Genomic DNA, 24,427 nt, shown 5'->3' on the forward strand with positions numbered 1-24,427 from the left:
GTGCTCTCCATCCAAAGTGGGGCTCCCACAGTGAGCAAGAGTCTTCCCTTAGGGTTTGTGGACTGGTGAGTGAATGATCCTTTAGTTGCTTCTGCTGAACCCACAGCTCAGCATCTCTCTTGAAGATGAAATGCCTGAGGTGGGGTCTCTAAACCAGGAGCCTCTGGAAGGACAGCAGGCAACAAAAGTCCCTTCTTGGTTTCAGAATGCCGAGCTCAAATTTATGCATTTAAAGTGCAGAAGCTCAGGCTAGGAAAGCCAAAATTATTGGTATTCCTAGCAAAACTGCCTTACCTCAGTGAACTTTAAAAATTATGAGCATTTCAGTGGTGTATCAGTTCTGTAAAATATTTCATTTTCCCAGAACTCTCCAGGAGTATTTTTGTCTTAACTACAAACATGAGAAGTTTCCTTAACGGGAGCATTAGGCAAGAATAGAAATAACACAAGTCCTTATTTCTTGCAATGGTGTTAAGGTGTATGTAAGGGGGAGATGCAGTTGGGACTGCATGGTTTAAGAGCCATGGTCTGGTCTCACTATTTCAAAGACCATCCAGTTCCACCCCCTCCCCTCCCCACCATGGGCAGGGACACCTTCCACTATTCTCAGGTTGCTCCCAAGCCCTGTCCAACCAGGCCTTGGACACTTCCAGGAAAGGGGCAACCACAGCTTTTCCAAGTAGCCTGTGCTACCTGAGCCTCACTACCCTCAAAAGGAAGAATTTCTTCCTACTATTCCATCTAAGCCTGTCTTGCCCGTATGAAGCCATTCCCCCCTTGTCACCCTGGAGCCTTCTCCGGGCTGTACAACCTCTACACTGGGTTTTGCCTCTTCATGCTTGACCTCCATCCAGGGTAACACAGCCCTGCTTCATCCTGACACATTGAGTGTAACAGAGCTGAGCTGTTCTGGTGCCTGCTCCCTTCTCCTCCCAGGTCAGAGAAGTGGTTCTGTTACACCAGTGAAGTGTCTCACACTGGCCCCAGCTCAGCTTTAGCTCTGCTGAAGCAGCAGCAGGTGTGGGCTCCAGGCATTCTGTGCCTGGCACAGAACCAGGGCTGTGCCAGTGGACAAGGGCTGGCGTGCCAGGAGCCAGGGCCTCTGCTGGGCAGGGTTAGTGCCTGCATGGTAGCTGTCAGACTTTCATTTTTATAAGGCACCACTCCAATTACAAGCTGCACCCACCCACCCAGCTCTGCATTCTCACCTGTGCTTCTGCCCTCCAGATGCAGGTGAGGCCAGCTCATCACCACTGTCCTGGCAACAGCCTGCTGAGCTGAGCACGTGGCATTTGCAAAATTCCTCCCAAAAGCACAGTCAGAAGTACATTAATCAGTTCCACTTCTTGGCTCCAAGGGAAAAACAGATGAGGAGCACTGCAGATTGGTCACAACCTGAGATGTGCCCTTCACCTTTGTTCCTGCCTGGGGAAGGATTTAAACACAATTAAATTTAAACACAATTAAAGTGGCACCTCCAAAGTGTTCATTCTGTCACTGGGGTCACACAAGCTCAGGGTTGCCTGGTTCAACCTGTGCTCATGCAGGGCCACAGCTGTGCAGTGGATTATCCCCAAAGATGGAGACTCCACCACCTGCCTGGACACACCCTGCCCCACCTGGGCCCAAGAGGAAGGCAGAAATCCCCCACAGCCCGAGTCTAAAGACTGCAGATAATGAACAAACTCCAGCAGTGTGCTCCAGTGCACAGCTGTACCTTTGCCAAGAGTGTGGGCTTCCTGGAGTGCCAGCAGAAAAGACTGATGTGCCTGCAGCCGTTATCCTTGCACACACAGCACTTGGCTCTGTCTCTGGGGTCTCTGTTATAGATGCATGAGGAAGATGTGGGGGAAGACCAAGAAGAATGCAGAGAAAAACAGCTGGAACCAATCCTTTTCCCCCAATAACACAGTCACACCAGCCTCATTTGTTTTGTTACTTTATTGAAAGTGGCAGATCCCTTTCAATGTTTTTGAAAACTAAACCCATTGTTGCTTTGAATACTGGGCGAAGGGTGTGGGGATTGTTTCCTTGAAAAAGTTTCCTCGTTACACTGCAGAGCATGCGAGTAACGACACAGGTACCTATCAACACCGTTTGCTACTGCTGTGAACAGCAACTTTAAAAGCAGCAGGGGCCCTTGTGCTGGCCTGCAGCCTCTGCCTTCCCCCTCTCCAAGCCTCCTCTCTGCACATTAACTTCTCCTCCTGAGGGAAAAGTGGGTTTGTTCTGTTCTTCCTAACTGCAAGCTCTGACATACAGGACACTGCTCTGCATCAGAGAGCCCACAGCAGCACCTCTTCTTGACTGTACAAGTTCATAGTGTTGCTGAGCCTGGATTTATCCACCAGGATAAATAAAGGATAGGCATAAGGTAAAGTGAACACCATACACCAGGATCAGGGAACATATGGTCCCCCTGAGCTACTTTCAGCCCAGCACTTAAAATCTGCAGGTCTGAATCTAAGTACCAAAAATCAAGCCTTGTTTCTAACCAAGTGGCCTGTCATTAAAAAAATGCTGAACAGCTCCAGCCTTTGTTCTCAGTGGCTCTGGGGTGAGCCATATCATCCACATACAAACACCCAGACAGAAAGATCTGGGTAACTGAGTTCTTGCTGACTTCATGGGAATCTCTTTTCAGTTAGAGAGCAGTTCTCTAAGCAACCAGCTTATCAGGGGTTATTTTCCTAAGTCTATTTTTCTAGATCTTTAAAATGTAGATTTAAGATCCGTGTGCTTACCTGAATTAAAAATTTGCTTTATAAACTAGTATGATACAGAAAGGAAAACTCCTGGGGATGGCTCTGCTGGGATACCTTAAGCAGCCAACACAGCAGTAGATGCTTCCATTTCTCTGCTACCAAACACCACTCCAGCTTGTCAACTGGAGCAGAGCCCTGGCTGTAGTGAGTCTGGATCCCAGGCTGAAGAAAGCCACAAAGGGAAGGCTGAGAAGGAGACGGAGGCCTAGAGCAGCTTTTGGGAATCCCCAGTCCTACCACAACTGCTGTGAGCCATCCAGTTTATGTCGTCCTATAGAGCACAGGCTCTTACATCAAAAACTGCTACGCAGTGTCCCTCTGGCCTGTGAGCCAAAGCCCTGCTGATGTCTGCAGCTGTTGTGTTCCCCCCACTCCCCTTTTAACCCTTCTGCCCCCTGTGGGCCTGCAAAGCTCAGACCAGCAGTGCCCAGCCTGCTGTCAGGCAGCTTTTGTCAGCTACTTCAGCTGCCAGGAGCACCAAGGACAGGAACTCCACCAGCTCCCACAGCAAATACACCCACTGTGCCTTCTGCTCCCTGGGGACCCAAGGCAAGTTCTGCTGTTGCCTGAAGTAGGTGAACTAAGGCCTAATACAAAATGATGTCCCAGAGCCAAAAAAAGAACAATCAGCAAACCCATCCTCCTATGAAATGACAGGCTGGGAAAGAGCAACCGTGTATCAGCTCAGCTGCTGCAGCACTGGAAAGTGTTGTTACTTGTGTGTGAAGGGCTTGAAGTGATCCTCCAGAGCAACTGGAGAGCTGCTTCGACTCTCCCAGAGGCCCTAAATGCCTGGAGAGCTTCCCAACATCCCTGCACTCACACCAGACTGCTCACAAACACTTCTTTAGGAAGGGCAGGAGACTAAACCCATCAGACTTGCCTGTGAAACATATATCAGTAGAAGAGAATCTCCCCTTTTCCAGCAGCCAGGCATTTACCAGAAACAAGCTGTGAATCAAACCAAGCCAAAATGGACACATCCATTGTAGGAAAACAATTAAAAACTGCATTGATTACATTGTAAAAACAATTAGACCACCCATCTCGGGTTCTGCAAAAGGTCTAAATTGTACTTGCATTGCAAACCCCACCCTGGGTTATCATGGAAACACGGCTAACATGAAGGCTCTGAAATGTCCTGGGGTCCATCACAATGTCACATCCAACAGATGGTGGTCTGGATTAGAGATGTAGTTCTTATGAAGCTGGAAAAAATCCTTCCCCCCTGACAAGAGCAGCAGGGAACAGGAGTGTCAGCGGGCAGAGGTCAGGTGGTTCCGACTGTGTGAAAACCTGCAAGGAAGAGTCAACAAGGGACAACTGCTCAGTGCTGGCTCTTGGAGGCTCCTGCCTGGAATGGTGCCCACAGGCACCCACCAGCAGGGCTGTGCGGGAAGGGCTCAGGCTGGGTGGGTCTGTCCCCACTCCCATTGCCAGTTTTTGCAGTCCTGACAGACAAAACCAGCACTTTTAACAGAAAGCCAAGGTGGTTTAACACTTCTTCAGGCTTTCAAGATTCAGTTCCAACCTAATAAGATGTTTTCAGCACTAATGTTTTATGGTAAGAAAGCGACCAGGTCTTTGAAGTTCTGCAAACCCCTCAAAAAAACAACTACACTGTGCTTCTGCTCTGCCCAGCAGTGTCATTTCTAGGCTGACAGAAGTGAATGATGCTGAAACATCTACCTGTCTGCAGTCACTCACACACATCTACGTGCTCCTCCTGCTCAGTCTGCCTACCAGTCAGACTGCTGGTCTAGCTGCCACAGTGGTGATCAAAGGCTGGATTCAATCTTTTCCAACCTTAATGATTCTGTTCTATTCGATAGGTACTTGAGTTACGAGGCACAAAGATAACCCACAGAAAGAAATGCTTAGAAAGCCTAAGTTCAAGGGTGTAAAGATTGTATAGTTTGGGTTGTGTTTGTAAGGGCAGCCAGAGCACAGAACACTTTCAGCCTGCTAACCAGAGAGAAGCCAAATATAAAGTTTCTGTGATGGTAAGGTGAGGGTGAGATTTATGATAGCCTGCTGTGAAAGAGAGAAAAGCCAAATTCATGTTAAATAAAGTCTGATAAATCTGCAACCAGGTTAGCTATGATGGTACCTGCAACACATGGATGTGACTGGACTTGGGGACAGCAGTGGAGCCAAGTTTGACCCAGCAAAGAACTAAATTCTACCAGACTACATTCCCTCACTGATTTAATAAACAATTCTTGTCAGGACAAGTACACTTTTGTGTACACCTAAAGGTGGGCAAGCAGTGACTAGCTGCATGTAGCGCTTTAAAGCACATTCCTTGCAATGAAACATATTTATTAACAGAAACTTATTATCCCAGAAGCAATCCCAATGAGATTTTGCACAGTTCTTGCTGCCTGGGTAATGGGACCAGCAGGACACCATATGTACACAGATTTATGTGCAAAATGAAGGTGAACAGCAGCATCTTTCTGTGCCCTACAACATACACCTACACTACAGAAACCCATCCAGTGTGAGGAAAGGCTTCTGAGGCAAAAGAACTGTCGCCATTAAATGAAAGCAGTTAGAAGTGCCATAGGAGCTAGGAAGGCTCTTTTGTCTGCCTGGACTTTGCACAGCACAGGAGCTGCTGGTTCAGTGCCAGCCCTGCCCCAGCTCACCCTCAGACACTCCTCACCTTTGGACCCGCTCCACCATGTGTGCTATCAGTTTGTCAGAGATGCCTGGGCAGGACTCCTCGGCCAAGCTGAAGGCATTCTCCAGCTCCTCCATGGCTCCCACGTTGCCTCCAGTCTGCTTGTGCTTATCTTTGAGCTGCAAGCCAGAAACAAGGCATTAGATCCTCATTTTGCTGCAGAAAGCACTGGTCAACAAGTGCAGCACCGACATGAAGGCCCTTTCCCTCTTATTAAGACTCCACCAAGGTGTAGGAGGGCACCCACATTCCACTTAAAGGAACCAAAAAGAGCTCATTTGTAGGTCAGCAAGGTAGAAGTCCCATGTCAGAGCTTCAAATTTGCCTCCAGGTACTAACATCAATTGAAGCCCTTACCTAACAGGATGCACTCTTTAACTAACTAAATGTTTAAGCAATGGACCAACAGCCCTGCAAACTCATAACAGCAAAGGAACTCCAGGTGTATCTGAAGCAGTACAATCACCTTTGCTGCTAATGACAGCCCAGCACCCCAACACACACACAGGCTCACAGGCAAAATATACCCAGTGCCAGGAGTTAATCACCACAACTTCTAACAACCACAAAAATGTCTTGAGTTGCTTCTAGTGACTGGGAGGCCAAGGCAGAAAGCTGCCACAACAGAGATCCTCAGCCCCTTGGCCTCCAATGCTCCTCTTTAAGACAGCTTTACCCAAGGGGTAGGGAAAGAAAGTCCACACACCAAGACCTCCACACACAGCACCCTCCCTCATCTGTTCACATCTCTCATGGTCACTGCACTCCGACTAGGCCTCTATTTGCACATGTCTCCAGCTGTTAATTTGAAACAGCCACAGCTCTGTTGAGAGGGAATGCCTCACAGGTCACTGGTGCTGGGCCTAAAGGAGTCTGCTGCTGGAAATCCTACATTTCTAACCCAGCAGCAGTTCCCCACCTTCTTCTCACAAGCTGCTGATGTGACAGCCCCTTCCCCAGGGCACTATCACACAAGGAGCTGAACAACAATCAAGCATCTGAACAAGCAACATCTAGTCCAGTTCAATTAAGCTCTCATTAGGCCCAGCTGATTAAAAGGCTTTACATAAGCCTTGCAGGTCTTTGCCTCAATTCTAGGATCAGCCTTTCCTGTTGTTGGAGCTCACCTTTTCTCAGAAAGCAGAACAATGTGAATGCTAATCCCCAGCTGCAGTCATGCCTGTGCACCAAGTCCCCTGCTGGGAACAAACAGTTCCCAGCCAAAAAGGGCCACTGCCTCCTCAGTGGGGCACCTGTTCCCTACCACAGAGCTGTGGGAACAACCCACACGCTCCTCTGCTCAGTCAGAGGTGGCAGGGGCGTGGAGGGCAACTCAGTTACATATCAAGGATACAGGTTTCTTAGGCCAAAAAGAGTTGTGATGCTAAAACCAAGGATTTGATGTGTACCTACCAAAGGCTGCCTGCCTCAGAATAAGCACAGGGTCTGTCCTGGAGGTAAGGAGTCAATTTATCATCACCTTTTGATGCCAAGTCCCTGAATTTCAGGTTGCCCAGCAGCCTGTGATGGGAGCTGTGTGTGCTGGGCTCTCTTCCCACTGCAGAAAAGCTCTCTGGAGGCTTGCAGGAGTTAGAGCACTCCATGAGCTTAACCTTATCCAGCCCAAAAGGCATTTTACCTCCCTGCTCCACAATGCTTCCAGATTTACAGCTGTCCACACCTGTTAATGACTCCTCACGAGCTCAATGTTAACATCCAATAATGCACATTCAGGAAAAGATTACAAAGAACGTATCAGTCAGATTTCCGTTCACAAAGCCCAGCTTCAGCCCCTTTAGGGAAAGAGGAGATCAAGCCTAGCTGGTTTAAGATGCATCCATACAACAGTGAGGAGGACAAAGTTTTCAGTTCTAGTTTCCTACCAATAGCAAAGAATAACACAAGCAAGCAGCAGTGAAGCAGATTTCACCTGGAGAAGTTTTCTTTCAAGCCCCCTCCACTGCTCACAAAACCCAGGTTATTTCTGAGACTGCCCAGAACCCTTCCTGCTCCTAATTTTGTTCAATGAGTTCTCCAGAGCCAGCAGAAGTCTAATCAAAGGAAAGGGGGATCAAGAAACTGGGGCAAGGGAATCAAAATAGCAGAAATGAAATGTCCAAGAAGCCATTTCCTGCCTGGAACTGGTGCAGCAGGATGAGTAAGGAAAATGCATTTACAGTCACAGCCTTGAGCACTCTGCCCCAGGAGGCTCCTAAACTGAACAGAAATCCAGACATCAGTGACTGTGCTGCTCAAACAAACTGTACCACAAACCAACATGGTTTTAATGTGGTTTCATCTCATGGCTCTAGGCCTACAAGAGCCAGGTCACTGGCCTCATGCTCTGACTCTGAAGTCAAGGCCTGTAGAGCACAAAACTCCCAATTTCCGAAGTGGAGTGGTCTCAAGAACCTGCTTTTCAGAATGACCTCTGGTTCCTGCCGTGCAGCAAACCCTCCTTCCATATAGCAGCAGACCTGAGAAGAGAGAGTTAAGTCCAGAAACTATGCCTGGAAAAAGCACAGCTCTCTGCTGGGCCATGCCATCAGGATCCAGAAGAGGAACTCCTCAGGACCAGAGAAAGGGTGTCTGTCACCAGCATCTCAAGAACAGAACCCTGACATGCAGCATCTAATTGATTTCTTCCAAAGCATAATCTCCTTTCCTACCCTTCTGCTGGAAAGAGCAACCAGAGCTTATAGCCAAGAGCCACCTTATGATTATCCTCCTCTTCCCTGACAACATCACCCAGCTGGAAAGGTGAGCTGTCACCTCTCTGCTGGTACAGACACCATCCTGTCATTAATGGCAGCTCTTACTCCAAATCCACATCCCTATCCAGACCACAAGGCAGGGGAATTGGCTAGGTTTTCGAAAGACATTTTCTCTGCCTGCCTTCCTGAAGTTAGGTGGCAGAGAACTCCTTGGTCTTGGCATTCTACCAATAGCAGTCTGTGCAGATCAAGAAATGGTTGAGTAACCAGCAAAGCCAACTCCTGCTCTAACCCACCTACCTTCCCTTCAGTAACTCTGCTGTGGACACACAGAGTGACAGACAGCTCAAGTACCTATCTGCCCTTACCAGAGCTGCACTTCAGCCATGGAAATCAGGGTCTGGAGCTGCTCAGGCATCAGCCTAAGATGCAGGTAAGAGACAGATACTCCTCTATCAGATCTTCACCAGAACACAGATTACCAGAAGGGTAATGCCTTTCTTCCAAACTCAAGTGTTTTCATGAGGACATGCCCTGGACACACTTACTTTCCCTACATATAGTCCAGCCCTCTGACTGGTACAAATGCTTCAGAGTCCCTTAACCCCACTAGACACCTTTCCACACCTCCTTTCTCCAAATCCTTCCCATTTACTTATCTATGTCAGGTATCTCTTCATCTCCAACCAGCAGAGACACCAAGAAGGTTGTACTCACCTCCCCAAAAACTGGGTGAACAAGTGTGGAGAGACACTGTGACCGTGGTTGCCTCTTGATGGGCTCAGTAGGCTGGAAAGCAACAAAAGAAGTTACAAGCATAGGCAAAAGCTGTGCAAGGGCACATGATTTACTCAGCCTTTGGTGAATTCACAGAATTACAAAGAACATCACCAGATCTTGGAAAAGTCACAAATCACAGTACCCTGACAATGTGGAAGAGGCAACTCTGGAGCACCAGCCCATGGTGCCAGACTGGAATAAATTTCAGACAGAAGAGGAGGGTTTGATGGCTTCCCCAGGACACCCAAAAGCTCACGTTAGCTCAATCCACTTCAGAAAGACCAGACATCACACAGACCTTCTGGGAACCATGAAGAGCCATTCCTTTGTGCAGCTTGCTCAAGGAATTGGGGCGAATGGTTGGTGGGAATGTCCAGATTGGACCTTGGTCTCCATCCTCTGCATCTCCATCACTGTAAATGGAAAGGGGAAAGTCAAGACAAAGCCTCAGCTCCATACATTGGGGGTTTGCCCATACTTTCCCAGAATCACAAGGTCTCCCCACCTGACTGCCATATTGCTGCAAGCCTTCAGGCTTTTCCCTATCCCACAAAAATTCTGAAGAGAAACCACTTCAGTATCTACCGCATCTATACAGCATCAAAGAGATCTGAGCTAAGCACTACATCATGTTTCCAAACCACCTCTGTGATCCAGCCAGCTTGAAGAAGTTTCTAGTCCTAGTTAAATTTAGGAGAATTTCAAGACAACCCAAGCTCACAATGCAAGGGCCAGACTTAGATATCATAAGCCAATTTCTCTGACTGCTTGGTCACTTGAGTGTTGCCACAGGTAAAGAGCAGCTCTGTGACGCCATTCTGGCCATGAAGTGCCCTTCTCCACCCAAGGTCCATAACTTGACTGTCCTGCATGGCAGTGCAAAGATTTACCCCCAAGTACACATACACACCAACATAGCTCTTGCCACAGCTGCTAAAGCCTGGAGCTCTGCTAGTTAATGAAGGGTGCATAAAATACAGGCAATAAGAGCCCTGTTCTACTGGTTACACACAGACTAAATGTTTTGTGTCAGTGTTCTGATTCCTTACACTCAGCAAAGAGGTTCCACAGGCTAAGACCAGAACAGAGAACAGAGTCCCACTGAACAGGAGGTAACAGCCTGGCTCTTCAGGCAGCACTCACTTGCACCCACAAATGAAAGCTCAAAGGTAAGCTCTCAGGTGGGGAAAGGACCTGAGCTGTTTGCAGAAGGCTACCCTGGGGCAAGCAGGGGCAGCAGGGCCATCCCTCCATGCAGAACATGTACGTACATATCGGAGTCACCGGAACTGGAATCTTCTCCGTGGCCCTCTGACTTCCAGCGTTTGAATCGATCGATCAGCTCCATTAGGAATGAGGTTTTCTTGGTGTAGCGTGTGATGAACTTGTGCTTCAGCAATTCCTTAGCTGTCGGCCTCTGGAGCAGATAAGGAAAGCACATCACATCTAAGCATCTCTGCACACTAAACACTGGAATCACAGAATAGCCTGAGCTGGAAGGGATGTACAAGGATCATCAAATCCAACTCCTAGCCCTGCACCGGACAGCCCCCAACAATGTTACCAATCCCCAACAAAGTGCCTGAGAACTATCCAAATACTCCTTGAACTCTTGGCAGCCTTGAGGCCATGACCACTGCCCTTAGGAGCTTGTTCCAGTGCCCAACCACCCTCTGGGGGAAAAGCCTTTTCCTAATATCCAACCTAAACGTCCCCTGACACAGCCTCACACCATTCCCTTACGTCCCATTGCTGGCCAGAGAGAAGTGATCAGTGCTCACCCCTCCACGTCCCCTCATGAGGAAGTCATGCCAGGCTGACATGTCCATCCTGAAACCTCAGCAATTCTCTCTCTCTCTGCAATTCTGGAACCTTCCTGTTGAAGGTATTTTTGACCTCTGCTGGCCTTTACCCAAATTCACAGGTGGGCAGCAATACTCACAAATCTAGGATCCTTATTGAGGCAGGCTTCCACAAACTCCTTGAAGGGCTTGCTGTGGTGACCCTCAAGTGTTGGAGGGTTGTTTTTGGGGATCAAGAAGAGAACCCTCATAGGATGCAAGTCAGAATTTGGAGGCTCTCCCTTTGCTAGTTCAATGGCTGTAATCCCGAGGGACCAAATGTCTGCCTGGAAAAGAGAAGAACACAGAATAGAAAGGAACAATTCTACAACATGAAAGCACAGTTTTAGGACAGCAAATCACATATATCAGATGGGGCATTTAATGTCTAATACACAAACTTCTCCAGCAGATTCTGCATCATAACAGAAAAGAGTAATTCCTGCAGTAAGCAGCACTTCCAATCCCTGTTTCTGTCTCACCACCCCATGCATAGTAGCCCCAAGCAGCAATCCTCCTGTTCCCAGCTCACCTTGAAGTCATAAGCAGACTGTTTGATGACCTCTGGTGCCATCCAGAATGGAGTCCCCACAAAGGTGTTTCTCTTGATTTGGGTGTCTGTCAGCTGTCCAGCCACCCCAAAGTCAGCCAGTTTCACATCTCCTTGTTCCGAGAGCAGCACATTGGCAGCTGTATGCACAAATAAGCAATTAAGGCTGCTGGCCTCTGAATCACCTCCAGCCCACACAGAACTGAATACTGAGCAGAGCCCTCTTGTGGCATCCACTTTCACCCCAGTGATGACCCTCAGCCTGGATTTCCAGCTTCAGACCCATTCTTGTGCTTTGAACTCCACTGGGTAACATGGAACAAGCTCATGCACTTTGTTGGATGAGAAGGGAAATATTCCTAAGGCAGGAGCAGGGAGTGTAGATGTGAAGGGCCACACCATCAGTTAGATGTGACTCCCAGCCACACAGAGAAGGGAAGGTAACAGAGTCTCTAATGCTCTTGACTTTTTTCCCAAAGTAGCATTCAGCACAGGTTAAATAGCAGATCCTTCTGAAGAGCTCAAAGTCCACTCTTGTACTAGTTCCTTCTCACTCATACAACTGTTACACTGTGTAAGTTTGGAAATGGGGGTTTTCATTTTGAGACTCTACCTAACAACTTTCAGCATTTCCCCACCACTGGCAGTCAACACCCCTACAAATCTCGCAGTGCTAGAAACTTGCAGTCTCACATACACAACAAAATCTTCTCTCCCACTCTCCCTGCATGAGGTTTCTGTGCCCTGCCTGCTCACACCCCCTCCCGCAGTGGGTCAGTGAGCATCTGGCCCTGGCCCAGCTCCACAGCACTGTCCCTGCATCCTCCTGCAGTACTTGGATGCTCTGGGCTTGCTGGGACACTGCTCTTTGAGAGGCAGATGCCAGCTCTCTCTATACTACACGTGGCCAGTGACTATAAAAAACAGCAACAGGATAAGCTGACACAAGCTGTCCTGATTTTCTAGGGCTGTGAACCCTGCATGAGGACAGCTCACTCCTGTTGTGAGCTACAACCACAATAACCAGCACACACACTCTGGGGGTCCAGCAGAAAAGCAAGTATCAGCTAATATCTGAGTTAGCTAATATCTGAGCATGTTTTTCATTGACTCCTTCACTTCAGCTCCCTGACTTGTCCAAACTCCAAGTGCCAGAGGAGAGCTACAGATCCTTACTGTTACTCTAAACCCTAAAGACATGAAAAGCATGAGTTGTGATACAGTGACAAGCTTCAAATTCAGAAAACAGCAACCCAACAAGAAAAGCAGCACTGAGAAACAGTCTTTGAAACCTTGCAGATTATGGCGAATATAATAAATCTGAGTATTATATTACTAACATCCATTATAAGAAAGGGAGCTGAGCTCTCCAATCTTACCTTTGATGTCTCTGTGGATCTTCCTCTCTGAATGTAAATAATCCAAACCTTTTAGGATTTCTCTCAGGATAGTAGCTATGTAAGTCTCCTCCAGTGGTCCTGGCTTCAGCTGACAAAAGGCAAAAAGGTGACTTAAAAGAGGGTAACTGATGCCTTGGATTTTCCAGGCTCTCAGTTTGTTACTTGGAAACCTTGGCCAAGCAGGTCGTACTCAGCAGGAAGCACCTTCTTGCACACCTGATGCGTGTGCTACAAGCAGAATGCTGGTGTATGCACCTGACAGCATTCAATCGAAAAACTCTGGGGGATATTCTGCCAGTCATCAGTCTGTTAAAGGCTTCCCAAACAAACAGTAGTTCATCTCTCACTTTGGCCTGGAAATACATCGGCCAACAGAACATTTTAACAGTTTCTCCTGTTCAGGTCTCTCTGCCAGCATGCAAGTACTGAATTCCAGCCTCTGAGATATCAACCCTCAGGCTGTGGAGTTCAGCATCAAAGCTCTTCTCCTTTCCATCAGTTCTCCTCTAACCAAGTCCTGCCTTCTCAGTGCAACAGCTGAGGTTCTGACACTCAGATAATTGCTGCTGATGACAGCTCCCCACTACACCTTCTTCCAAGTCACTGTAGGCTCAGAAGTTTTCCCTACATCAATAGTTATCTCTCTGGGAAAATGGGCATTATTGTCCTAAAGAGAAGAGAAAAATTCTGTGACAGAATGCAGTGCAATGGACCTTTGCCTATGGGTAAATTCTGCATTTGTATTCTATCAAAATGTGGGGTAACTTAATCACAGACCATGTCTTTTACTGAGCTATGCAAACACTGAGCAATACCATGACTCTGACTAGGTGTAGTACAGATCTGCACTGCTCAAAACCAACTGGCTGTGCTCAGTTTTCAATTCACTGGCTCTTTCCATCATACAGCAGCACAGCATGCTGGACAACAGTTCTGGGACAGCTGAGCTCCATGAAAACATTCCCTCTGTCCTGGGATAAGCATAACCAACATGTCTGTCCTGCACTGCTTACCCCTCAGGCACAGGGCTGCCATACAATGGTATGTGGCAAGAGAATGTCTGTCTTATGGGCATTTCACAAACCAAGTCTTCAGTCAGTATTTTTCATAGTCCAGAACTTGCCACTTACTCACCAAATCCAGGGCTGAACCTCCTCCCAGGTACTCCATGATTATCCACAGCTTAGTGCCCTGCAGGCAAGAGCACAAATCAAGAGCAAAGACAGTAATAAAAGCAGACAGAAAAGTGAGACACCCATGAGGCAGCAAGACACAAGAGTAGTCCTGTACACAATCCAAGAGATGCTGCACACTGCAGCTCTCAGAAGCTTAAGGAAGGAGCCCCAAGCTCCCTCTTTTCAGGGATTGCCTGCCTCTAGCACATTTCTAACTCTTAGTCTCCAGTTTTACATGGGCAAGTGCCCCTACAGGCACCAGACTGCCCACAGATAAACTTACTCCCAGGCTGGAGACCTTCAACATCTCTCCAACATCTCATCCAGCATAAATCCTTCTTGGCAATGGCAGGGGAGCATTACAACCTTTAATAGAGCTGCCAGCATGAAGGGTACAATCAGCAAGACACTATTATTTCTCATAGAAGAGATTCCATGCTGAGGTTACAGGGTCCCAACAGAAGATAAACTGCAGGTCCATGAAACTACAGCAGAAGACTGAGAAAATGCATTATGGTCTTTGAAAAATAAAGGAGGAATATTCAGGACCCAAAGAGCTCAGGAACTGTTTGCTGCAGTCCCACTGTTACACTCATCTCCAGCAGCCAGCATACATAGGCCACTTCTGATAAACACTACTTCCACTAGGGATTCCTAAACCTGCTCTCAATGGAAGCAGTATTAGTACTCCTTCATAGACTCAGTTAATATTGTTTTCACCATTTCTGATGAAGTAGTTTCAACCTCCTCTTTTTTTCAGAGGCATAAATTCCTCAGTGGCACTGCCTTAACACTGTGCTAGTCTGGAAAAGTATTCCAACAACTTCCTTTCCAGAACTGTCAGAGCAGGTAAAGTTCAGTCTTCAACAAGTAACTTGCTCTCCAGTGAAGTGTCCTGCTCTTGGTACCACAAAGTACAGTGCACCTCATTTCCATGTGGCCACAAAGCCCAGTCTGCTATTAAGTGCACATCAATGCAGTGAGCAGAGCCACCACTGCCCCTGCTGCCATGCTGCCACTCACACATCACTTTGCAGTGCCATGTGCCACCATCCACTGCAGCATCCGCAGAGCAGATCCCCATTCCCAGACTACTGGCAAGGAACCACCATGGTTTGTCCTACCTTCAAGTAGGAGCCGTAGTACCGGGTGATGTAGGGGCTGTCACACTGGCTGAGCACTGTGATCTCCTGCTGAATGTCCTCGATCTCATCCTCAGCCTCCTCCAGATCAATAATCTTGATAGCAACCACCTCCTTGGTGCGGTTGTCGATCCCTTTGTACACTTCACCAAAGGATCCCTTGCCGATCCGCTCCAGCTTGGTGAACAGCTCCTCAGGATCCACCCTGGAGTGCTGGACCATGAAGCAGAGATGGGAGAATTACATTAAGTTTCCAGGCTGCAGAGCACCACACATACCCACACAGCTCATCTCCGTATCTGTGCACCTACTACGTTGATAAATTCACCTGATACCCACCTATCTTAAACAGTCTTAGAAACTTAGCACAGAATATATCCAAGATTAGAACTGAAGAAACATTTTCCACAGGCTTTCCAACCTTGCAGACCACAGTAAGGGAGGAAAAGGAGGGAAGCCCAGCATGAGAATATCAGCAAATATCACTATGGAAAGTGTCAGCTCCACTGGGACAGGGCTGCTCAACTGCAGGCACCAGCTGGTGCCAAAGCAGCTCCATGAGCAAGCATCTGCTCACATTTCAATACAGAACAGCAAGGGGTACCAGAACCAGCTTTCTCTTGGAGATATGATAAGACAATGGCCAAAAGCAAGAGGCCATAAAAATGTTTCCCTAGTTAGCCTTCCTGCACTCAAAGACTGAAATTATTAGAAAGATCTGCACCCTTCCCTACTTGTCTGGAGGGTGAAATGTTACAGTAATATGAATTCACATTTACTATCTTGTCTGCTGCAGCCTGATTTCCATGCAGCACCCAGCCCAGCTCTCCTCAGACGTTTGCAGATGGAGCCTCACATCTTTTGGAAGGTCAGCAGCAAGGAGGAGGCAGAAGAGCAGAATGGACACTCCATCTACCTGACCTTTTTCTGTGCCAGCCTCTTCTCTAGCTGGCATCCTCAGATGCAAAGACAAATAGCATCTCCGTCATTAGATAAGCACATCAACTAGGCAGTTACTAACAGAGAAATACTGACTTTTTAACAGCAGCAAAGTTAATTCTTTATTAATGTGTGTATGGGTAAGAGAGGGAATAAATCACAGTCACTTTCTCATGCTATTTAATTCAGTCCACCTGCACTCCAGGAGGTCCTTCATGCTACTAAAATGCTCTTTTTGATTAGTTTTCATGCCTTTTTTTTTAATAGTTTGAAAGAAAAACACCCTGGAAAATATGGCCTGACCTTAGGAAGCAGCCAAGCCATTAGAAGGAATTTTCCACACCCAGGATTTCTCAGTCTCACCTCCAACACGTCACCCAGTGAGAGTGCTCTCTCACAAGGACCTTGAGTTGGCAGATTTTATCAGAGAACACAGAAGCTGCATTTTTCCACCTCACACCACGTTCTAGCAGCAGGCCATCATTGAGCAGCCCAAGGTGTTGCTTAATGATTAAGCCAGTCTGGCATCACAGGTTGTTTGCCTTCTGTGCATTGCTATAAGCCAGGCCTAGGTGAGCTTTACAGGCAGCTCACTCAACAGGATTTCCACACAAACTCCAGTCCAAGATATAGGATAACCAAATATCCTTTTGCATCCATAGCAACACCCAAACAGGCTGTACTTTGAACAAATGCACTGGAAACAGACTAAAAGGGATGTTCAAAGATAAGAACTGGAGATACATAGCAGAAACTGGAAAGAGAGAGGTGGGGGGAAGAGGATTTGAGTTTCAGAAATATTAGGGGACAACATGAGAATGATGACAACTGGCAGGGAGAACAGGCTGACTACTCCAAGCTCACTACAGACCAAGAACAGTTTCCACCTGTTGACCAACTTGGAGGAAGGGGCAATAAAGTCCCCCAGACATTCCTGTGCACACTGACATACTGCACCCTAAAAATGCCTATCAACACATCAGCCACTCCCACACATCAGGGAAAAGAGAAAGAGGATCATCCCCTAGAAGCACCTGCTCAGCTCAGAAAAGAAACATTACTCACATGAATACTGCAGGGAAGCAAACCTTCAAGAAAACTACATTCCTCGCATGTAATTTTTCCATGAGTTAAGAAACAGCAAGGTGGAAGCAACTGCTCCCTCCCTGCCTCAGCTTGGTAGAGCACATCAGAGAACTAGGCTGATTTCTCCAGATCAAGAAATCAAACATAAGAGCACTGGCTGTGGCAGGCAGCTTTAGGGACAACCACCACTTTATGTGGCAGGCTCTGTAATCATGGACAGCTTTGTAAACAAGCTTCCAGACTTGGATGTTGGTTTATCCTGGTTTCTGTAGAACAAAGACATTCAGATGGGTGTTGTGAAGGAGACAAAACTTCTGACAAGCAGACAAAAATTTTGCCCAAGGGACTCAGGAAAACAATGGGCAGGGAGACAGGCCCACTCCCATCAGGGTGGAAACATTAGGACACTTCATTTGTAGGTACTGGATGTACCTTCCCAGTAGTGACCTGGAAATGCTTTAGAGCTCACAGGCGACAAGGCAAGAGTTTGACTCTCTGGAGGGTCTGAGGACAAACATCCCTTGATGCACTGGCCAAAACTGCAAAATCAGACCCAGCAAGAAAGAGCCCAGGGAGCCAGCACAGGGCCACAGCGTAATTCCAACCACATTTACAGTCTCCAGACACTGCTGGAGGAGCACAGTTTGCTGATGAATTTCTTCCCTTTCTGGAAACAGGGAAGAGAAAACAGGCCCATCCCCAATTCGAGCAGGCGACTGTCTGCTAAAGAGCACACCTTGTGAACTACCATTGTGGACACCAGAGAAGAAATTGCCAGGTGGCATTTTCAGCAACTCTGAACCTCCACAACAAACTAACATGTCCTGTCTGCAGGACATTGTTCAAAAGCCCTTGCCCATAAAAAAAAAAAATCCAGAGACTACATGGTGACCTGTGCTGACAAACAAAAATGCTCAGATCTGTGGGCATAAAAGCCTCAGCACTCATCAGATAGCAGCACAAATGCAGTTCCACCAAGAATGGAGAGCTATGGAATTGCTCTGTCAGGAGAGAGAAGGATGCACTCCTGACTCTCCCCTTCCCTAATACACCTGAAAAGCACCACGGTGAGAGATGTAACAAGCACCACCCCTCCCTTTCCTAAATATGACTTATCTCAGTACCAGTCATCTTGTTAGAGAACCACCCTGGCTGGAAACCCATCTTCTGGAATTGCAGCGCTACAACCACACCTGGAAAACTTCATTAGTAGGAAGCAACAGAATCCATATTAAATGCTTTATACCTGCTTAAATGAGCACAGATAACCCAAAGCAGCTTATTAGGACCTGCCACCTTTACAAGTGTTCACCGGCTTTGGTTCTTCCCATTTTTCTTCCAAATTCACAGAACCCATCAGAACTGAAAAATGGAGCTCCAGGTCAGCAGCAGCTGCTCCTTGTTCTACTACTGCAAGTAAAGCTGTTAAGGGATGACCACCACATTGTCACTTTTTCCTTGGCTGACTGCTTGTCACACAGCAGTTCTGAAGCAAAAAGCCTCCGGCCGTTCCTCTCCACTGAGAGCAGTCAGACACTAGAGATGGCTGAGGCAGGCCTGGGCAGGCTTTGGAGGGAGAGCACACAATGCACCAGCTCAGCTGCAAGTGCAGGAAGGGAACAAGTATGACAGGGATGATGACAATTTCCCAGTAATGTGCTCCACTTCTGCCCTCTGGGATCCAATCTCACAGCACAGGAAAGAAGGATGCTCTGTCCTGACAGGTGTGGGAGTGTTTGCCATCCTGAGTGATGATACCATGTTTTAAAACAGAACCACTCGCTGCAGCCATCAGCTATTAGGAATTGCAGTGTGTTATGAGACAAGCCTGGCAGTAACATCAGCTGCTTCATGGGGAAAGAATGGTTCTGGCAGCTCTGTCACCTACAGCTGCTAAGACATGATAGCCACAGCCTTTGAGAAGATGTGGATAAGTACTAGAGAAGAAGGGTAAGTATCTGCCCTCATTTCAAAGCCACTGCCTGAAAAGATAAGCTGCATATTGGGAACAGAAGCAAACACCATTTGAACAAGCTGAAGATCTTCTCTCTGGGCTGTGTCCGGCTGGATCTTACTCTCAAAATATTCCAAGAGGAAGAATCATGCCTGCATTTGTTGCAAAAAACACAGAGGGGTGCTTCAACGCTTTTGGAAATGAGAACTCCTTAATGTGGTGCAGGTTGGAATTGGAATCACTGTTCTATATGAAAGAATTCTGTAACAGAAGATTGCAAAGGCCACAATACTTTATGAGCTGAAGCTGACCAGGAAGAGCGCAATTTCAAAGGGTTTATGTGAAACCACAGCCACATTTAAGAGTTATTTCTGACTGCAGCACTTTCCAAGCAGCCAAACAAACAAACATAATTTTCCTCTGCCAAACACAGTGGAAGAAGGAAGCTGGTTTTAATAGAACTCATCTGCTCTTCTCTTTCCTTCATTGCCTCCTCTGCTCCCCAACTTCCCATGATGAACACTCACCTCTGGGCTACCAACAGTCTCTGGTGAAACTAGCTTTGTATCTAGAACAATTTGAAAGCTTCCTTGTCTATATGAAATCTGTGCATAGCTCTCTACAACTGCCAAAACCTGGGACAGTTTTGAATTTCTGGAGTATAGAAAAGAGGGAAGTTTTTCAACACTTTGAAAAACACTGTTTGAAACTCCCAACTCTCTTCACAGACAGTAATCTTTTGCTTCAGGAGATGAAGCATTACTTAGCCAAAAAAAACTAAATGGCTTCTCCAAGGTCAGGTAAGGAACAACAAATCTAGAAACAGAGCTCAAATCAAAGCTTTAAACATAGTAGCTAACACAACTACATCCCCTGGCAGATATAGCTCCAGACCAAGACTGCAGGCCTGCAGCACTGTTTGCTCACAGCAAAGGGAGCCAAGGAAAGAGAGGAGACAACCAGCTGAGGCAGGGAAATGGCACCACAGAGGCAGAGCAGTCTGGGCAGTGGCCTGAGGTAACTCTGCCCATCAGCACCAGAACTGAGAATCAAAGACAAGTCAAGCCTCTGACAGCCCAATGCAAGTCTTAATCTCTTGATTTTCACAGCACCTCCCTCTGCTCCCTAAATCCCAGTGAAGAAAACTTCAGGCCAGTTCCTACTGCCCTCCCAGCAAGCCTCAGTCACATCAGGGATTCCTGAAAAGACTGGAGGAATGGACAACACAGATTGGTTTTCTATTCCTAGACCAGACAGTCATGGGATGACAGGGTCTGAGAATGCCTAACATTTCCATAATAAATTCAGAGCTGAAACCACTAGAATGCTAATAAGCTTCATGAGTGAATGCTGTGTACAAAAAAAAGCTTCAGAGAAACCTCCTCTGCAGCTACAGAACTGTTCTCAGCCCTAATCAGACAGTATCCTTCCCCTTCTCTCCCTGTACAGTGACTCAGCCAGGCATTATATTTACATTTAATTCCATACACACTTTGGGGAAACAGTTGATGTGAAAGACAGCATGCAAACTGAGATGCATTGCAAATCAATTTTAAATCAGTAAAGGTTCAAAGAGAGCATTAGCTCAAACCACTAAATCTTTTAGTAATTCTGCACCTAGGAGCAGAACAGAATAATGCCCCCAAACATGGTTTAAGAAGACCTGTGTTCAGTATTGACATCTGCCAATAATCAAACACAACCAAATTCAGAGGGAAGAAGATGCAAGCCAATACTATTAATATGGTTTAGCTTTTAGTCCCAAATCCTGGCATCATCTTTCCACACTCCTCTTGTGAAAATGTCATCACAACAGCAGCATTTAACCACATTCACAGAGGCTGAGATCTCTTGGAAGAGTTATGACCCAGTATCAAATATCACTGCCTCTTAGGCAGCAAGGTTACAAGCACCATTTTTCTGAGACTAATGCCATGAACACTTTAGAAAGGTATGTCTGGCAGGGCCAGCATACACAGTTTTTCTGTTCCCATTTCTAGACTTCTCCTTCCAAAAAATGCTCAGAAAGCCAATGACTCCCATCTCCCTAAAAAGTGCACACTTAATCCCAGAGAAAGCCTCCATAGTGGGTGAAGAACTCACTTTGTTTATGGCTAACACATCACTATCAGCCCAACACCAGGTACAGAGTCAGACACAGGTCAATCAGCTAACAGGAGTAAGCTGAGACCTGTGCAACAGAGATAAAGAGTGGCGAAAAGTGATTTTCTGGTTATTTGTTTGAAACCCTTTTATCAAGAGCAAATACCATTATGTAAACCCTTAAAGAGGGTTTTAAAACAAACTCTTAATCACCACTTACCTGGCTAGCAAATTCTCTTAGGTGAGCCATGCCTGCAGGATGGGGTTTTTGCAAAATCAGGGAGGATTAGGATGTTGCAGCACAGCAGGAAAGTGATGACTTCTCCACTGGTCAGCTGTGACAAGCAAGAATACATAGTTCTCAAGTGAGGTTCTTGGAAGCTGGCTCATTCCCCTGAAGAGTTACCAGCATCTTTTTTCTCTCCTTGAGCTGAAGTGCTACTTGTACCTGCCAACACGTTCTGAGCATGCTAGGCCCTCCTTGCACACCGCATTTCTCAATTCTTTACAGAAATGCCTTCCAGATGCGTCAAGGAGCCTCACTCCAATGTTACACACTGACCAAGTCCCAGGCTCCATTTTCCCTACCATCACCTCAGCATGCTCCTACAGCTAACCCCACAGTTCTGCCTCACCATCACTCCCAGCATCTTCTCCAGCATCATCCTCAGACAATCCTTTTCTCCTGCTCAGCAATCCCCTCACTGAGAGCGCTCCTCCGCTCCCACTGTCCCCGGCACGGCCACTGGCAAAGCTCAGCTGCTCAGCACGCACCTTCCTCTTCAGGGAGCACCAACCCTGCACCACCCCGGCCTCTCCTCAGCGGCCCTCCCCTGCACCCCAGCAACAGCTGAGCCCCGGCCCAGCCCACTCCAGGGCCCCCGACCCCAGCACCCCCCGTCCCGGCGCGGCCCCACATTATCCCCACACCCGTCACGGACACCGCGTCCCACCTCACACCTCAGAGCTCTCCCCCCTCCCGCGCTCCCCTCGCCATCATGGGCTACTCGGCGCGCCCCGCCCGGCACCCTCAGGGTCCCTCCGTGGCTCACGGCCGCCCCGCCCGGCGCCGCCGCACCTAGGGGCAGCGCAGCGCCACCGACGGGAGCGCCATGCCGGGCCCTGGCGCACGGAGCCGCCGCCGCCCCGGGCTGCCCCGCGACACCAGCCGCGGCGGGGGGAGCGCCGGGCCGGGCGCAACAACACGGCGCGGCGGCGGGGGAGGCCGCGCCGCGCGGCACGCCGGGAGATGTAGTTTCCACGCCGCGCAACCCGGCAGCGGGACTGAGTTCCTGGACTGCAATACCCAGGATGCCGCGCGCGCAGCGGCGGGGCGGAGCCGCAGGGCGGGGCGGCGGCGCGGGGGTGGCTGGGGCGGGGAGTCCTGAGGCGCGGGGGGCGGGCGCTGCCCGGCCCGGCGGCCCCGCAGTGACGGGGAGGAGGTGGCGGGGCAGTCGCTTTGTGCTGCCAGCCCAGCCTCACGGGGCTTTCCTCTCGCCAGCCCTTACGGGACTGTGCCCGGGAGCCCGCCGGGTGACGCCAGGGAGGCCCGCCCTCAGCTGTTCTCCTGCCCGTGAGGGTCAGGGGCTGTCCTCTCCCCACCCCCGGGCACGCCAGACCCCGGGGGAGGCGGCGGAGCGGGAGGAGGACAGGCGAGGGACGGAAGCTCCCTCATGGCCTCGCTCTCAGCAGCCGCAGGGTTGGGTTTTCTTTCACGTGCTGTAATGTCAGTGACTGATTCACGTTTTTCAAAGGAATAAATTTTTTTTTTTTTTTCTTAGCCGCTTGCCAGGCAGCTTTAAGGCCGGTCCCGCAGTGAACAAAGCAGGCACAGGTTTTCCGTGGCGCCGACACACAAAGCCTTTATCACAACCTGCTGCTTCTAATGGGGAGCTGGCGCTGCCCTGGAGCACAGGTGAGCTGTAGCGAGAGGAGCAGCCCTGGAGCTGTCGCTGCGTGAACAGATGGGTCTGGCAGCAGCCAGCAGCTCCCCCACAGTCCTCTTATTCCCTCCTGCATTGCCTCCCCCATCCGTCTCCCTTCTCTCTGTTTCTCTGCCCCCTATCAAATCAAACAGCACTTTGAGGTACCTGAGTGAAAACATCAAATAGATAGAGTACAGGTGTCAAAAACTCCCGCAGTGAGATTCTGGTTTTGTATTTAAATCAGCTGTACCTCACTGGGAGGTTTGCACAAAGCTCTTGCCTATAGGATCCTTGGGTTGCTGGGGCCGTGAGTTTATACCTGCAGGACCAGCCTTCTAGCCCCACAAAATCAGACCATCTTGTCTCATAAACAGCCCTCTTCCAAGCATGGCACCTTTACTATCCCAGCATGGCACCTTTACTTAGATCTATGAACAGAGAAACCAAAGCTTCATGTGAACCATGAAAGGAAGGATAGTGAAGTTCTGCTCTGGTTCCACTGTAGCAAGGACCAAGGGGTGAGCTGTTCCCTGAGTCCCTGTGTATGCTACTTAATGACTGTTTGACCTCAATGCCGCAGCTCTCCACCTCTTAGCACATGGACAGTCATTAATTCAGCCACTGTTGGCATGAGGCCAACAGAAGGGCAGAGGACTTACGTTAATTAATGTGCCAAGTCTGAACATACACACAGGAGTAGCAATTAATTGGTTTTGTCAGTTCAGGATAAGTCTTTCAAAAGGGTGATTGTCATGTGGGGTTAGCATGGCAATTCCTTCTAAAACTGCTAAAGCTGCCTCAGGAGCACAGGACACAGAGGAACTCAAATGTGGGCTGGTGTTTTTCCTCATCCGCTTCGTAGCCTGTTGCTCTATGGCTGGGACAGGAGAGGTTGTGTGTGGGATTTTGGTCTGGCCACCACTTGGAGGAAACCATTTATGGATCAGTAGCTGGTCACTTTGGACACTTTGTCTGGGACAAGCTGGGGGTACAGGGACTAGAGATGATTGCTCTGTTGTCAGGCAGCTGTTTCTGGGCCTGTTTTGTAGGGGAGAGGATTATTAATGTGCTCAGAAGAATACAGAAACAAATGCTGATTCTGGGGAAGCAGGTGTGCCTGACTTCTCCATGGTTGTCTATGGCATGTTTGTATCCATCATCACCTCCATTTTATTTCCAGAATGTATCAACTGAAACCAAAGTCTTGCTCTCTGGTTTTCAGTCAGTGCTGTATTCCTAGCGGGCTGGATCTCCCTCTTTTATTTTTTTCATTTATTTTAGCAATTGTGACTACAGAACAATCATACTACAAGTTGTGGATGTCTGTAGATATAATTTTTGCTTTAGTACCCCAAAATTACCTGTGC

At 48.2% G+C, this 24,427-nt stretch overlaps 1 protein-coding gene across 2 annotated transcripts; it reads right to left on the bottom strand.

Moving 5' to 3' along the window:
• Window positions 1–1,926: 1,926 nt before the first annotated feature.
• Window positions 1,927–22,323, bottom strand: STK25 (serine/threonine kinase 25). Of its 2 annotated transcripts, none has more exons than XM_021545438.2 (12): window positions 22,214–22,323; window positions 21,356–21,470; window positions 15,036–15,266; window positions 13,871–13,927; window positions 12,716–12,824; window positions 11,319–11,476; window positions 10,888–11,073; window positions 10,217–10,362; window positions 9,244–9,358; window positions 8,883–8,954; window positions 5,434–5,570; window positions 1,927–4,061 (listed from the first exon to the last, which is right to left on the bottom strand). In XM_021545438.2, exons 2-12 carry the CDS (start codon window positions 21,383–21,385, stop codon window positions 4,022–4,024), a joined length of 1,281 nt encoding a protein of 426 aa, XP_021401113.1. In that variant the 5' UTR covers window positions 21,386–21,470; window positions 22,214–22,323; the 3' UTR covers window positions 1,927–4,021. The 2 variants fall into 2 exon arrangements, with proteins under 2 accessions (XP_021401113.1, XP_021401115.1); XM_021545440.3 differs by lacking the exon at window positions 22,214–22,323 and adding an exon at window positions 22,096–22,207.
• Window positions 22,324–24,427: the final 2,104 nt, after the last annotated feature.

The sequence above is a fragment of the Lonchura striata genome, chromosome 10, assembly GCF_046129695.1.
Source record: "Lonchura striata isolate bLonStr1 chromosome 10, bLonStr1.mat, whole genome shotgun sequence".
NCBI classification, from domain to species: Eukaryota; Metazoa; Chordata; class Aves; order Passeriformes; family Estrildidae; genus Lonchura; species Lonchura striata.

What these genes read in the sequence shown, in the direction of transcription:
- STK25 (XM_021545438.2), bottom strand. Translation starts at nt 21,385, where the DNA reads ATGGCTCACCTAAGAGAATTTGCTAGCCAG. An exon ending in GATCCACAGAGACATCAAAG is followed by an intron (nt 11,477 to 12,715) that starts GTAAGATTGGAG and finishes TTGTGCATACAG; the next exon opens with CTGCCAATGTGCTGCTCTCG. An exon ending in TCAATAAGGATCCTAGATTT is followed by an intron (nt 10,363 to 10,887) that starts GTGAGTATTGCT and finishes TATCTGCTCCAG; the next exon opens with AGGCCGACAGCTAAGGAATT.